Source organism: Thamnophis elegans, chromosome 1 (genome assembly GCF_009769535.1).
Source record: "Thamnophis elegans isolate rThaEle1 chromosome 1, rThaEle1.pri, whole genome shotgun sequence".
NCBI classification, from domain to species: Eukaryota; Metazoa; Chordata; class Lepidosauria; order Squamata; family Colubridae; genus Thamnophis; species Thamnophis elegans.
The window spans coordinates 98,685,417-98,701,810 of record NC_045541.1 but is presented as its reverse complement, the minus strand read 5'-3'; the positions used below and the strand labels follow the sequence as shown (position 1 = coordinate 98,701,810).

The 16,394-nt window shown below is 39.3% G+C and overlaps 1 protein-coding gene across 2 annotated transcripts in view; it reads right to left on the bottom strand.

The window, feature by feature from the left end:
- The window catches only part of TPCN2 (two pore segment channel 2), a 39,878-nt gene that overhangs the window by 11,130 nt on the left and 12,354 nt on the right, over nt 1–16,394 (bottom strand). For both annotated transcript variants that reach the window (XM_032226599.1, XM_032226608.1), the window contains 13 exons: nt 15,858–15,930; nt 13,999–14,098; nt 13,301–13,366; nt 10,866–10,930; nt 8,253–8,350; nt 7,737–7,818; nt 7,538–7,624; nt 6,888–7,007; nt 5,036–5,095; nt 4,820–4,948; nt 3,746–3,795; nt 3,057–3,156; nt 2,866–2,937 (listed from right to left, as the gene is read on the bottom strand). In XM_032226599.1, the coding sequence (XP_032082490.1) occupies nt 2,866–2,937; nt 3,057–3,156; nt 3,746–3,795; nt 4,820–4,948; nt 5,036–5,095; nt 6,888–7,007; nt 7,538–7,624; nt 7,737–7,818; nt 8,253–8,350; nt 10,866–10,930; nt 13,301–13,366; nt 13,999–14,098; nt 15,858–15,930 (1,102 nt within the window). The remainder of the gene's footprint in view (nt 1–2,865; nt 2,938–3,056; nt 3,157–3,745; nt 3,796–4,819; nt 4,949–5,035; nt 5,096–6,887; nt 7,008–7,537; nt 7,625–7,736; nt 7,819–8,252; nt 8,351–10,865; nt 10,931–13,300; nt 13,367–13,998; nt 14,099–15,857; nt 15,931–16,394) is intronic.

Here is a 16,394-nt window from a genome sequence, read left to right as displayed (position 1 = left end):
TTTACTAATCCCAGAATATTAAAAGTACTTGGATGAGAGACAGGAAATCCCACATCCATACACATGACTAAGTAAAAGAAAACATTCTGGTAAACTACTAGTTCCAAATTAAACTACATGGACCTGTTGCAGAGATGTTGCAATGACGGTTGCAACATCCCTGCAATCATGTGATCGCAATGTGGGTCTTGGCTACTGGCTCTCATTAATGTCAGTCGCAGGATTTTGAGGCCACGTGATTGTGACTTGCAACCTTCCCAGCGAGCTTCTGGCAAACAAAACTCAATTGGGGGAACTGGATTCATTTAACAAATGCATGAATCACTTAATGACCACAATGATTTACTTAACAACTGTGATAAAATGGCTGGAAAACCAGGTTGTCAGGCCTGTAGTTATGTTCCTTTTAGGATCTTTGGCCTGCCACACTTTCTATTATTTCACTATGCTGTTTCATTAGTGTAGTAGTTGGGAGGGGGGAATGGAAAGGAGTAGAATTGTGGAATGTGTTGTTGTCATTCTTTTCTAGAAGCCCAAGGTCAACTTTTCTCTCCGCACCGCTACACCTGACCGGAACCAGCTGGGTGGAGATGCCAGCATGGGCGAAGAAGATTGGACCATGTGATGGATTTATGGGTATGGGGATAAGATCATGAACTTTCAACTGGGTGGTATCCCAGGAAGTGTTCAGAATTGGGATTCCACAGATGGTTGCCAACATGTCTGTTTTATTAAATTGGAACTTTAAGGATAGCTTTGCCTTAGACTCTGACTTAATTCTGCATGATATTTGGAATGCTGACACAGGTCCTGTCACACACTTTATGACTGTTCTGGCTTATAATGGAAATTCCAATCCCAATTATGGTCTTAAGTTGAGGACTGCTTATACTTTAATTATTAGTTTTTTTCTTTTGAGAAAATGAGAGCTGAAAACAGAGTGTCAGTCTGTCTGTGGGTATAGTGATTAAAGACACCAAGCTGGAAATCAGGAGACTGTGAATTATAGTTCTGCCTTAGTCACAAAGCCAGATGGGTGATTTTGGATCAGTCACTCTCTCCTCAACAACAGAAGCAATGACAAACCACTTCCAAAAATGTTGCGAACTACAGAGACCTCTCCAGTACAGTAGTTGCTAGGATCTAAGACTGTTCCAAAGGTGTGCATGCAAACATACACACACACACACACATACACAAATACCAGGGGTGGGTTTCTCGCCCCGTTCCAACCGGTTCAGTTGGAACGGGGCCGGCGGCGTCCTCGTGCACGCGCGCAGTGCACGCATGCGTACTAGCGTCTGTGCGATGCTCCAGCTGCTCCTGGAGGATTGCGCAGGCGCTGTATGCGTCCTGCGCATGCGTGGAAGCACAGAACTCGTCAAAACCAAGTAAGGAGCATGGGCGGGCGGGTGGGTGGGCCCTTCGCCGTTCCCGGAAGTTACTTACTTCCGGGTTCGCCGACCAACCGGTTCGCGGGGACCGCCGCAAACCGGTTGAAACCCACCCGACAAATACCATATGCTGTATGAATAATTTGGTACATGGAGAATTTCAACAATTCTTACATGGCTCCTACCTTTTTCATAGCTGAATGTCTTGGTGAGAGCAAATAAATAAGACTCGGGGGAAATTCCTCCTTCCCCAAACTTTTCCATTCAAAATAATTTTTTAAAAAACCTTAAAAGCAAACAGCACCCTAGGATTGGATGTTTTGAAATGTTTATAAGTTATCGGGATCTTGTCCTTTAATTTCTCTGGTTCCCAAACCTTGTCTAAATATCAATAAGCATTTTCCTTCTTTAATTTCTTTTTTTTTTTAAATCACAAAATATTTTTGTCCATTCCTGAAGTACTCCTGAAATCTAAGGAAGGCTTGCAAGGATAGCTTTGCTTCTCCACTGACACCTAGTCTGCCCTTAGTCTATATTAACTCTGCAGGACTCAATTTATCCTCACTGTGCAAAACACTGTTCCTTAAAAGCAACACAATTAAAGACTCCAACCAGCATGAAACAAAGTGTTAAAAGCTATATTTATGTAGTTACTTACCAAGCACATATAAATTAAAGTAACCAAAACATCTTTACAATCCCCAAGGTATTCACAACTTTTGAGTACTCCTGAGGATTGGAAACTGAACATTGAGAAATTTGACGCGCCCTAAACAGGCCTCATGGGTATCCCTGTAACCCTCCCACTATAATGTCTTCTGATGATGTCCTACATGGCAGCTTACATTTGGAGCTCATTGCCTGAATACTTTAACAGGAATACAAGAGAGAAAGGAAATGTGGAAAATATAAAAGGCATCATTTATCTGTGAAAATATCCCTGCATCTAGAAATATCCTCTTTCTTGGGGAAGTATTTTTTAGGTTCGAAGTATGCCTCTCATTCATTCCCCCCCACACACACAAAAAAAAACTAGGTATATATTGGTACAGATTACAGTCTCGTTAGCTGACAAGTTAGTTTTCCATTAGTCAGCTGCTCTTAGTATCCCATAAATCCTGGAAGTTCACAGCTCATTTTTAGTCTATGTCTTCTTTAATTTTTTTTTAACAATAGATTTATGCCTATAAACCTAGGGGAGTCCCATCCAGATAAAGCTATTATCATCTGTGTACTGTGTCCTTGGTCAAGTCCAGTGTTAGACAGAAAAAAAGAGATAGAAAGTTAGAGTGGATGGGCAGCCCCTATTTTTTTTAAAAAAAAAAAAACCTATTTGATTTATTTATTGAAACAACAGGGTCGCCAACATCCCTTTCCACAAATTGCCAATGTTTCTTGAGAAAAATTATTTCATACTTGACAGAATAAACAAAGAGGCACAAATCAATCTTGTTGTTGTTTTTTTACTTACCACCAAAATTCCTGCAAAGGTTCTTATGTTTTTCACTAGATCCAGCAGTGTACTGGCAACTAAAGACATGAACTTTGGAGGTGGGGTGGGGGGTGGGGTGGAGAAAAGAATAATTTGCGTGTTTATTTTTTTGGCATTCTAAGAGAGAAAAGCAAACTTAAAATCTACACCCCCCCAAAAAATGGAATTACTGTAATGTTTGGGATGATCCGTAAAAATCTGAACACAATCAGCATATTTGCTAGACGAACCATGTCCCATAGAGACAGCAAGCCCAACATTTCAGGTCTCCTAGGAAAACAGAAAAAGAGATTTGCGAGGGGGGGACAGAGGGGAGCACCCGCAACATTAAAAGCGGTTGCTCTTTCAATCAACCAAAACATAATTTTAGCCATGCCAGATGTTGAAAAAAGAAAAAACCACGTCCATATAAAATAGCCTGAATCTTAACCATTAGTCTCCATCCTTGAAAGATTTTGTTGTCATTATTTCAAGGTTAAATATAATAGGATGAAGTTTACACATATTTGCAACAGTTTTAAAGGTGTTGTGATCTGATAGGTCTATACAACTTTTTATTTTTTTAACTCCTTTTTATAAGGTTTCCCTACCGAGGCATACAATATAAATGCTGTGTGGCAAAATCCCAATATTGTAGTCTTTTCTCTGTAGAAACATAGAGCTTGTATTCACACCCTTTTAAAATACTTCCAAAAGATTGAATCAGTCAGAAAAAAGGTCATTTTGCACAATGTAAGAACTTCTGCTTTTGAATTTTTCCATTCCAATATTTCAACAGAACATAATCAGCTGTTACTAGAAACACTGCTGCAGAAACCAATTCCAAAGCAACCAAACATTGCTTACTAAGGACACATACCAGCCTGGATGAGGAAACCCATATACAGCAAATGTGGAAACCTCCAAAACCTTTGAGAAGAGAAGAAGTAAAAAATAAAAAATTATAACTGATTGGGGTATAACATGTTCATCTATCAGCAAAAACAAGCAAAGCTAGCCAAATGATTTCCTATCTCAGTAGCCTCTGCAATGACCCTCAAAATTGTTCAAGAGCTGGGAAAAGATGGAGGGGGGGGAGAAGGATGCGAGGAAGAAGAGATTAAGAAGCCCATTTGTACATCATTGGGTCAGATCCATTCATTAGAAATTAATATTATTCAAGTATAACATAGGAAAGGGGAATGAACAATAAAAAACTCAATAAGAAGTTGTTAATTCAAAAGGAAGACAATTCTGAATTTAAGATGAACCTCACACCCTTCCCCTTCCACAAAATTAGCAGGGTTAAAAAAAAAAAGTCTACATGCATGCATCCTAGCCTGAAATGAAATTATAAGGGCAATGCTAGGCAAAATATAAAATTAATTATCATTCAATCAATGAGTACTAAATACAGTTAATTTCCTATCAACCATCTCATTTGAAGAGTGAGTTGATTCACATCTACCTATCCTCACAGGCATATATGTGCATACTATATATATACATATATACCTAGACGCACATACATGCACACCTCCAACTCTCTTATTTAAGAGCCGTGGTGACATAGTGGTTAGAATGCAGTACTGCAGGCTATTTCTGCTGACTGCCTGCAGTTTGGCAATTCAATTCTCACCAGCTCAAGGTTGATCCAGCCTTCCATCCTTTTGAGGTTGGTAAAATGAGGAACCAGATTGTTGGGGGTCTCTAAAGCACTGTGAAGTGGTATATACGCCTAAGTGCTACTGCTATTTGCACACATACAAAGAATGACATACACAGCCACTTAGAAAAAAGGAAACATGGCCTCAGAAGCAATAAAGAGGTTTTCATAAAGCTCAAAAGAATATCTTTATGCGCTCCCCCCCCCCCAAAAAAAAGCACTTCTTGAAAACTCTTCTGGAAACACTATTATGTAAAAGCAGAATGGAAACAATTCCATGACACTTACCATCAGAACCAAAGTCAAAAGTCCATCAAAGATGTTGCTTGGATAGGATAAATATCTTTTTATTCCTAAGGCCACTAATTTCAGCAATATTTCCAGAAGATAGTACAAAATAAAGAAACAGTTTGTAACCTTGAAAAAAGAGAGAATGAGTGCAATTAAAATCAGAACTTTTAGAGACTAACAAGAACAGGGTCTCATAGGAATAGATGGTCTTACCCCTAAAAAAAAGTCATCTCGCAGAGCAGGTGGCTTATCTGCATCTATTACCATGATTCCCTGGAAAGGAAAATGTTCACAGGTTATCAGAGGCAAAATAATTGTAGTACATTATAAGTGGTACATCTAGAACAGGGCTATCAAACTCACGTCATCACGTCGTCGTCACGTGACGTATCAGGACTTTCCCCCCCTTTCACTAAGGTGGGGTGGGCGGGCAGCACGTGACGCTTCCGGCCTGCAGGCCGTGAGTTTGACACCCCTGATCTAGAACATATAAAGTAGCCATGAAAAATTACAGTCTAGGGAAAATATTAGTCAACCAACTAACTACTATTTGTTAGATACAAAGTTATTACATCTGCATGCCAATCAACTCTCCAGAAGGTTTTCTAAGCTAATCCCACCAATCCTATATTAACTAGTCACTGAACTGCCTTTTATTTGACTCCTCAAATAATCTAAGGGCACAATGTCTTATAGAAAACTATCAGGCCTATAACATTCAGGAACACAGTGCTAGGCTACCCCCACAAGGTCTTGCTTATATACAATTGCAAACATGAATATCAGCAAAGCCATTGGATAAAATATCTGACCATGATTAGGGAAATCTAGGTTTTAAGATACAGCAGGGCAGTTGCATAGCCTCAAACTAATTTATCTCACACAGTTGCAAAAATAAAATAAAGACATCAGGCCAACCCTTAGCTATTTGTAACAAATGAGAACAGATAAGCAATGTATTGATTATAATTGTTTTTATAAGTTATCTGATATGGCTTCAGATCATTGTTTCAATCTTCAAGGAGCCGAGGTGGCGCAGTGGTTAGGGTGCAGTACTGCAGGCCACTTCAGCTGACTGTTATCTGCAGTTCAGCGGTTCTAATCTCACCGGCTCAAGGTTGACTCAGCCTTCCATCCTTCCGAGGTGGGTGAAATGAGGACGCGGATTGTTGGGGGCGATATGCTGACTCTGTAAACCGCTTAGAGAGGGCTGAAAGCCCTATGAAGCGGTATATAAGTCTAACTGCTATTGAATTGATTTTATTGAATTGAATTGATTTTATTTGTAGGCCGCCCTTTTCCCCGAGGGGACTCAGGGCGGCTCACAGAAAACCAGGGAGGGGGGAATACAGCACTAAGACGACAACACATAATAAAATAATAAGCAACATGCATACAACATTCGGGCGGGGTAATGGTCCTTATCCCCAGGCCTGACGGGTGAGCCAGTTCTTCAAGGCTGTGCGGAAGGCCTGGACGGTGGAGAGGGTACGAATCTCTACGGGGAGCTCGTTCCAAAGGGTCGGGGCCGCTGCTGAGAAGGCCCTCCTCCTTGTGGTTGCCAGCCGACATTGGCTGGCCGATGGAATGCGGAGGAGGCCTAACCTATGAGATCTTATAGGTCGTAGGGAGGTAATTGGCAGAAGGCGGTCTCTCAAGTATCCAGATCCACTGCCATGTAGGGCTTTATGGGTGATCAATAGCACCTTGAAGCGCATCCGGAGATCGACAGGTAGCCAGCGCAGCTCGCGGAGGATAGGTGTAATGCGGGTGAATCGGGGTGCACCCGCGATCACTCGCGCGGCTGCGTTCTGCACTAGCTGAAGTCTATTGCTATTGCTATTGCTTCTGCTTGTGGTGTAAACCATAGCAGGATGCTGGAACTTTAATCTAGGCCTCCTATATTCCTCTGTGGATCAGATGAAACTAACTTACCTAAAATGATTAGAGATTTCTTAATAACTTTAAATACTTTTCCTAAGTACGGTATTTTTCTTACATACAATATGGAAAGAACTTTCGTAACAAAGAGAAAACGCTACTTCGAATGGCATCATATACTTACGCATACACAGGAAATATTTGCTAGTGCTACCACGTTTCCTAAATATCCAAAATAGTGGTGACCAAAGATAAACTGAACTCGTTGTAAGAAGGGTGACTGATAATCTGGTTTGGGAGGACGCTGAAAAGAAAGCAGAATAAAAAAGTCTATCAGGAACTATTTTTACAGGATACCTTTAAGAAAATATGGCCTTTGGATATTGTCTGAAAATCTATTCCATCAGCTTGATGCATATGCCTGAGTAATGTCTATTGAAAGCACTACTGGTAGTTCTCGACTTACGACCATAATTGAACCCAAAATTTATGTTGCTAAGTGAGACATTTGTTAACTGAGTTTTGCCCCATTCTCCCATTTTCTATTGTACAGAATTTCAAAGTGGTTTTACAACAATGAGAAGAGAAATAGTATGTAAAAGCAGTAGCTAGGAATAGCCAATAGAAAAATGTGAGTCTTCAAGGCACTTTTAAAAACATGCTTAAGCATGTTTTAAGCATACTTAAAAGCACGGCGGGTACCACTATAAAATATGTCCAATTTCTTGATATCGCCAAGAACTGTTTTTCAACTTCATTACATATCTAGACCGATTTAAGTATTTAGAGCTCACAAGTTTATATAAATCACATCAACAATAGCTAGTCTCATACCTCTTTAACCTTATGCTTGTCAAGTTCATCAAAAAGTGTCTGAAACTGAATAGCCGACAGTCCTCCTGGCGGACAAGATTCAAGCTTCTGCACATGGGACAGAAACAGGTATGTATCATACAGATTTCATGGGTCGGTAAAAACAGTATCTTTAAAACAAACTAAAGTAATACATACTTAAGTAAAAATGATGTCCTACCCTAATTATTCCTTCTTTGCAATAGGAATCCATTTTCACTTTCTTGAGGACTTGAAGAAGAGCTTCAGATTGGACACTCAAGCTAGGAAACCAAAAGCAGAATATATGGGAAAGTGGACACTCAAAACTAGGAAAGCATAAACCACATAAACCTTCTGCTGTTCATCCTTCACACAAATATATCTTGTGCATAATGATTCACAATTACTAATTTGAATTTAACACAGCATAGCACAGCACATGAACAAAAGGGTTCAGCTGGCATAGGCATATATGGGACTGATTGGGGTGACACCAAAATATAATTTTATAACATTTTATTTCTCTATATATTAAATTATTGTATTTTATTCCAATTTCATTTTAAATTGTATTTTATCCAATTCCACTTTAAATTGTTTTTATCAGATTTTAGTAATAATTTGTGCCTGGAACTCTGCACTTTGATATGGCCCCAGGGCTAATCAATAAAGTAAACTAATTTTCCACCAGTTCTTTAAGGTGTCTTTCACTTACATATTTTTATTGATCTCAGTATCTTTCAAACAACAAAGAACTTCAAAGGCAGCCCGGATTCCCAAGCGTCTCCGGAAAAGCGATGACTGAACCGATTTCTAGAAAAATATATGAAAAGAAAGCCTATTGAAATTAACAGAAGAAAGATACAGACAATTAGTCCAACAGATATTTATATAGGCCATTACAGAGGTGGGATCCTACCAGTTCGCACCTATTCGGTAGAACCAGTTCGTCAAATCTACCGAACCGGTTAGAAGAGGTTCCACCAGTGGACCCGGAAAGCAGGCCACACCTACAGAAGAGGTTCCAAAAAATTTTGAAACCCACCACTGGGCCATTACTATGAAATATAAAGTTACAGAATGTTTTGACGTAGCAATTATTAAAATCGAAAGATATGAATCTTAGTTTTGCCAGAAGTACAAAATCAGGATGGCTAGAAAGGAAATTAGTATTATCCAACTATATACTTCCTAAATTTCTCAATATCAATTCAAAGGAATTATGAATATGAATCTCAGAAAAAGAAGTCACCTTCTGACATACTGCAGAGCCAAAGATAGATACCACAGGTGGCTCCATTCCCCCTTTTTGTGATACCCAAAGACCCACACTCAACAACTAATAGAGGCTAATGAAAAGCAAAGGAAGGACATGTAAACTGTGTGACAGATTAAAACATGGAAAAATGTTTAGCACTATTCCTATTCAAGGGAAAATGTTCCGTCCATATACTGGAAATATCACCAATATAGTATCAGCACAGTGATTAATGAAAAATTAACTTGTTTCCATTAACCAAAGTTTATCCAATATTTAAAAAAAACAACCTGGAAGTTGAAGAAAATATTGTATTGCATACAGAAAGGAAACCTATCAGTCTTATTTCAAATAATGAGGAAATATAACCGTAATTCAAAGGGCCAATGTGAATGACATAGTTAAGACAAGCCTTGTAGAGGAAACTCTTTTTATGCGTGTTTATATAGGTTTTCACTGAATGTAATTCTGTTGAAGTACATGTTAGAATGTATTTTGTATTGCAACAACTACAGAGTTATTCAGCCAGTAGGTGGCAGTGTTTAGTTTGCATCTATGGTTCGTTTTGTTCTAAAGAGTTTTCTGTAATAGTTGAAACTGTTAAGCAAGTCCTAAGGTGACCATACACTATATACTTTATTTGATCTGTATGGCTATGTAACCGTCCTCTGCTATCAATCTTTATGGCTATATAATCCTCTGCTACCATTTCTATATAATAAAACAGAATTTCTAACAAATTCATATGTTCAGATGAAATGTTCCAGCTAACAAAATATCAATGTTGATTTCTATATTATGTTGAAATCTATATAAGCTCATATCATTACACTTTTTGTTAATTTTTCACTACATGTTGATTACATTTTGTTTATGCAATGGATATTATATTAATTCTTGTTTCTATAATCTGAGAAGACTAGAAACAGAGGCTGTCTAGAAATAGAGCTAGAAATCAAGTAGGAGAAACGTCACCTCATTGGGGAAATCATGTCATATAAAAAGAACTTTGGAAAAGATACATGCTGGACATTTGAAAAATCTAATCTAATCCTATCCTTTCAGGATTGTAATTACAATACCAGAATTATGGAATGAGCAAATATCTTGCTGAAAAATGCCCGTTCACCATTTTAGTGATTATATTTGTACCCATTTATATAATTGTATAATTATAATTGTACCTATTTAAGGGTAAAATTCCTTTCACACAAGAAGTAGGTCACAATCATCATCACAATAGGATAACCACTAGTCTGTGCAGGCATTCAAATTCATAAATCATGGTCACAATGTTGACATAGGGACAGCATTTTCCTCCATAGCAGAAGTTCAAGTTCAAGAATATGATGTTTGTAAGGTCTCAATTGTATCTATACCATTTCATGGTGAGAGCCATGATGACACAGTGGTTAGAATGCAGTACTGCAGGCTAATTCTGCTGACTGCCAGCTCCCTGCAATTTGGCAGTTCAAACCTCACTAGGCTCAAATTTGACACAGCCTTCCAGTGGTTGGTTCCGGATCTCATTGCAGCCAGTACGGTGAAACGGGGCCCAGCATCCGCCACATGAACGCATGCAGCACGCGCGCATGCGTCCTTACCTCCTGCGATGTTCTGCGATGCCTCCGTGATGCTCCAGCTGCTTGGGGGAGTGTCAAACAGGCGCTGTACGCTCTATGCGCGGAAGTGCCAAAGAGCTCAAATACAGGTAAGGAGGGCGAGTAGGTGGGTGGGCCCTCCAGAACACCATACCGGAATGGTACCCGGTGCTCCCGGCAGGTACCGGTATGCTCGTACCTGGGCATACCACCTGCAACCCACCACTGCAGCCTTCCATTCTTCCAAGGTGGGTAAAATAAGGACCCAGATTGTTGGGGGCAACATGCTGACTCTGTAAACTGCTTAGAGAGGGCTGTGGAGCACCATAAAGCAATGTATAAGTCTAAGTGTTATTGCTATTCCAGTGGCCATGACATCAAACACTACAATTTCCTATTCAGTAGTCTGAACTCTAATTTAGCATTTTTAAACCATGATAAATTGTAACATTTGTTAAACATCACTTACCAAAAGATATCCCCGAAACTGATTGTATATTATTGCTGTCAACAAGTTCATCAAAAATAAGTTTCCTGTAAAAATATGAAATTGTCTTTTTTTTTTTAGGCAACAGTAAAGTTTTGTTTGTTTTCTTCCTGAAAACTAAAACAAAGCACTTACTCAATCTTTACTTTCTACCCAATCTGAACACACAACTTAAAGAGAATACTTGAGCAATTATGGTATGATCCTTGCTTACTTACCGTATTTATCGGCGTATAACACGCACCGGCGTATAACACGCACCCCCCATTTTAACACAAAAATTTGAGTAAAATTTTTTTTCATTAAAAATAAATGACTTGGAAGCTCAGAACTTAATGTTGGATTAAAATTTATAACATTAGAACATGAATTATAACATTAACTCCTCTTAAAAGGCAAATATGAAATGAAAAAACACCTCTTTGAGCAAAAAAACTTAATCAGAATCACTGCTTTTTGGAAAACCAAAAACCTCTTCCTCATCTTCACTCTCTCCCTCTTTTTTCCCTTCCTTCCCCCTTCCTCTTGCCTATCAACTTCATCCTCTTTGTCTTTCTGCTCTTTCCCTCTCTTCCCCTTTTCTTCCTACCTCCTTCCTTCTCCCTCCCTTCTTCTTTTTCTTCCTTTCTTCTTCCATCTTCCTCCTTCTCCTTCCATTCTTTCTCCTTCCATCCATCTTTTCTCCTTCCATCTTCTCCCCCCCTCCCTTCTTCTTTTCCTCCCCCCTCCCTCCTTCCTTCCTCTCCTTCCCTTTCTCACACACAGGAAGGGGAGGGGGGCTATCTAGTCGCTTTCACAGCATAATTTCTTTATCTAACTTTTAAAAAACAGTGTGCAAATCAAACGAGATTTTCGTAACCTGCGAAGCACCAAGTTATATTATGTTGTTACAAATTCGCAGCTACTCCATTCTTTCTGATAGGGAACTACATTTCCCAAGATGCCTCAGGTCCTCAAAGCGCTGAACGCAGCTTTGCAATTGACTCCAGCGAGGCCTGGCAGCCGCCGGCTGGGGTGGTTGTCAGGGCGATGCGGAGCGGACGCGCCGTTTGTTACTGCTTCCAGCAATCAAGACGGAGAAGGGAAGCGACTGAAACGGACGCTGGCCTCGCTCTCCTGCTGCGGCTTCTGTTTCAGTAGGGAAGAAAACTTCCTTTCGCTTCCCGAATTTGACTGGGTCCCGGGGCTTCTGCCGGGCGGCAGAAGCCCGGGAAGCGAAAGGAAGTTTTCTTCCCTATTGAAACAGAAGCCGCAGCAGGAGAGCAGGGCTGCTGCCGGCCGTTTCACCTTGCGCAGCGAATTTGACTGGGTCCCGGGCTTCTGCCACCCGGAGTATCGGCGTATAACACGCAGGCAGGGTTTAAGCTTGCAATTTTAGTTTTAAAACTGCGTGTTATACGCCGATAAATACGGTACTTGTAATACAAAATATAGTGACAGTAAATTGCCTCTGGAAGAGCAAATGCAACCCTCATAAATTATTAGGAGAACCATGCAGTAATGGGAAGTATGAATCACCAATTACATTGAAAACAAACTAGATAAATGTCACAGGATTGTGTTATACAGACACATGTTAGCTCTACAGTGTCTTGAAAACTTTCTCATAAAACATTACCAATTAATATGTTTGCTTCTCTACAGCCTTTTCTCTGGACCACCATCCTGGACAAGACGGAATCCCTAATTTTCTGCAAACATTCTGAACATCTCAACAGACTCCGGGCGTGTGATGGAAATGTCTACTGTGAATTCCCCTAGTCCAGAATCAACTACTTACAGCTTCTCTACAGAAGCTCAGGATTAGTTGTATTTCAAATTTCTTTTCCATGGCTTCCTGTCCTGATTACAGCCTGCTAGGACACAAGTTCTCCTCTGATGCATTTCCTAGGGAAGCTTATAAGCTGCATTTAGGAGCTGTGGTGGCACAGTTGTTAGAGTTCAGTACTGCAGGCTACTTTTGCTGACTGCTGATTGCCAGTAGTTCAGCAGTTCAAATCTCACCAGGTTCAAAGTTGACTCAGCCTTCCATCCTTTTGACATCAGTAAAATGGGGACTCAGACTGTTGGGCGCAATATGCTGACTCTGTAAATCACTTAAAGAGGGCTGTAAAGCACTGTGAAGCAGTATATAAGTCTAAGTGCTATTGCTATTTATAAGTTTCCAATAAAACTAGTGAAGGCTTCCTTCCCTGCTTAAGCAGACTGTAGCTCTCAAAGCTTAAGAGCAGAATTCACTAGCAACCAGAAAGATAGTCCTTTGGTTGCCTTTATAGTCTTTCCCTTATATCTTCAGTCACACCTCCATTTAGCTATTCATTTTTATGCACATTCTGCAATTACCATCACATGGAAAAGAATGAGTTTACACTGCATGGCTTCTGTGGGTCTTCTATTCAAAGAAAGGATCAACTTACCTATTACAGTGAAGAGTATAAAGAAGATGCAATATGCTCGATTCCTAGAATACGCAGGAATCATCACTGTCAAATAGTTAAAAAAACAAATAAATCAGGTTTAAGAAATGTCACGTTTAAGGTAATAATGTGCTACCAATCCTTAAACAGAAACCTATGTAGCTTTTAACAGTGAAACTCATTTCAGGAACTATTACCCAGGAACTCATCGCTAGCTAACGCAAATGAGGGTCTGCAATTCCTGGTTTGAGTTAGAAGCTACGCAATAGATTACAAAGGCCCGTTTGATCATGCCAAGTCTTATCTTCATCTGCCAAAAAATATCTCAGAAATGCCAAAAAGAAGGGAAAAACTAATATACGGAGAGATTCTTGGGAATCAGGCAGTCTTTAAATCTACGTAAAAAATATATATAAATTCTACCCCCAAATCAGAAGTAAGACAGCAGCTCTTGGTAGACCCTTTGAACACCCTCAAGCTTAGTTACTATCACTAGTTCTTGTGATAATGAATTCCGCACATTAATTATTAAATGTTTTTATGGAAACTGGATCAGCAAATGAGAGAAAGCAAAGTCATTTATATACACTTTTCCGTCGGCGGGGGAGGAGTAAAATGTCCCTAAAGAATATAGAATCTCTGAGGTTAGCTACAATATAAGAAGGAAGAGGAAAATATTTTTGGAAAAGGATCCTTACCATCTGGATTGTTCGCAGTTGTCAACAGTACCAGCAATGAAGTCAATGAATCTGTCAAATTATGAAAATATCCTTGCCACTCTTTATCCTGTTGGGCATCCTAACCATAGAGATCCAAATTATTAGCAAACAGAGTAACCAATCAAAGGCATTTAAGAGCTATGCACTGTGACCTTTGGCCACCCATTCAATCCAATCAAGTACCAAATACATATTTTGTTTAATGTCTGAAAGCAATCTAGTTTATACAGCCGAAGGTAATCAACCCAATTACTTCTCTTGCAGTTGCTTCAGGCAGACAGGTATTTCAATATCCAAATACAAAAAACACTATTTATACTGGAGAAAAAAGAAATGTAGGACATGATACATCTGGTCTCAGACAGTACTTCATTTTAGTAACTTGTTTTCCAGTCAAAACAAGCTATATCCACATAACACATTCTATGTTGACATTATGTTTGCAATTTGGAACCTGTTCCTTCTCTACCACATTAATATTGGAAACTCAATCATATAAAACGAAAGCATTGCAAATGGCAATTCCAGATAATCCAACAAATTTTATTTTTTCCTTCATGAGACTAAGTGGAATGCAAATGCAAAAGAGGGGAGTGATTGAAAGGCATGTAAGGAAAGAATTATGCACTACTTTGGCCCAACCAACTGATTTCAAATTCTGTCTTCTGTAGCAAAAAAGCCTATTTTTATCCAGGTTTGTTGCTCGTGCATGGTCAGCTCTGAGTATACTTGATGAGAATTGACACAGAATGTGCAGGAACAAAATAAAATAAAAAAACCACACACACAGTGGGAGTGAGGGAGAGGGAGAAGAAAATATAGCAAAGCAAAAGGTCAGAGGCCATTGCTTTGTAGAATCCTAACCTGCTTAATGGGACCTGAACTGTCTGTATGAGATGATTTTATCTTCACTTTATTCAGGAAAGTCTTTGAACCAGTGGTTAAATTCAAATTTTTTACTACCAGTAAAAAAATTTTAATACCAGTGGGCATGGTTTGGTGGGCGCGATGTGCCTTGGTGGGCATGGCTTGGTGGGCATGGCAGGGGAAGGATACTGCAAAATCTCCATTCCCACCCCACTCTGGGACCAGGCAGAGGTGGCATTTGCTGGTTCTCCGAACTACTCAAAATTTCCGCTACCAGTTCTCCGAACTACTCAAAATTTCCGCTACCGGTTCTCCAGAACCTGTCAGTACCTGCTGGATTTCACCCCTGCTTTGAACACAATGTTATTAGACAGCAGGATTGAAATGTATCATTTTTCTCACACAATTCCCTGGTAGTTTTCAATAAAGTGAATTTTAAAAAATGGCTCCCTATGATCATGAAGGAATCTTGACATGCAACCTTAACGAATGCAAAAATTAAGGGGAAAACAGAGCGGCAAAAGCAGAGACGAGAATGGTGAAAAATTACAGAAGGGGATTAATATCTTATCCACAACTTTCTAGAAAGAATTCAGAAAATGTTCAGGAAAATGACAAGGAAAAGCTGGCAGATCTCAGCTATGAAATTGCCCTTCACAGAAAATGCAGAAGTTCTTTATTTCTGCTCTACCAGGGAATGTAAGATGCAGGAAAGAATCGTGTCTTGTAATTTTACTGACAATGTGACAATGGTATGAATAATTATCAAGTAAAATGATGAGCAAGGGGAAAAAAGTTGCCCAGATTTATCATAATGTTATGCCTAACACATGACATGGGAGAATTTACATTTCAGGGAAAAAATATTTATTTAAAAAAAATTATACCTCTTTTTATACATTTATATTTATATATAAGCAACTGTTTTGTCCTATACAAAGAACCAAGATTTCATTACATGTGTTACTTACTTTTGTCCGAGCAAACAGCAGCATGCCAAACATGGTAAAGAGAAACAGGTGAACAGCTAAGAGCAGCATAACACTATTAGGGAGAAAATATAATGCAACATTATTCCTTCATCACAACACAAGACATACGCAGGGAAAGAGATGCCAAAGACAACAGTCAGAAGTTTTATATATATATATAGAAGAAAATGTGTCAAATGAAGAAAATAAGCCAAATGCATCTAAAACTAAGAAAGAGGTAACACTACTTTAGTGAGCATCTTCAAATGGCAATGAAGAATTTTTCACTCGTGAGAGCAGACTGGATCATCAAAGTCTCAGCTGCGGAAATCTTACTACCAGCTGAACAGGAGAACGTCATCACTGCTGCTCTTTGCAGCATCTTCATTATTCCAGCACTGGTTCCCACCAAAATGTATTCAGCTTTCCGTTGTTTTCTTTCTCAAATGTTAGTATAATGTGAAAGAATGTATTTATTAGAAACTGGCAAATACTAGGGATGTGTGTTTTGAAGGTCCATGTTCTGACTCAGGCTTC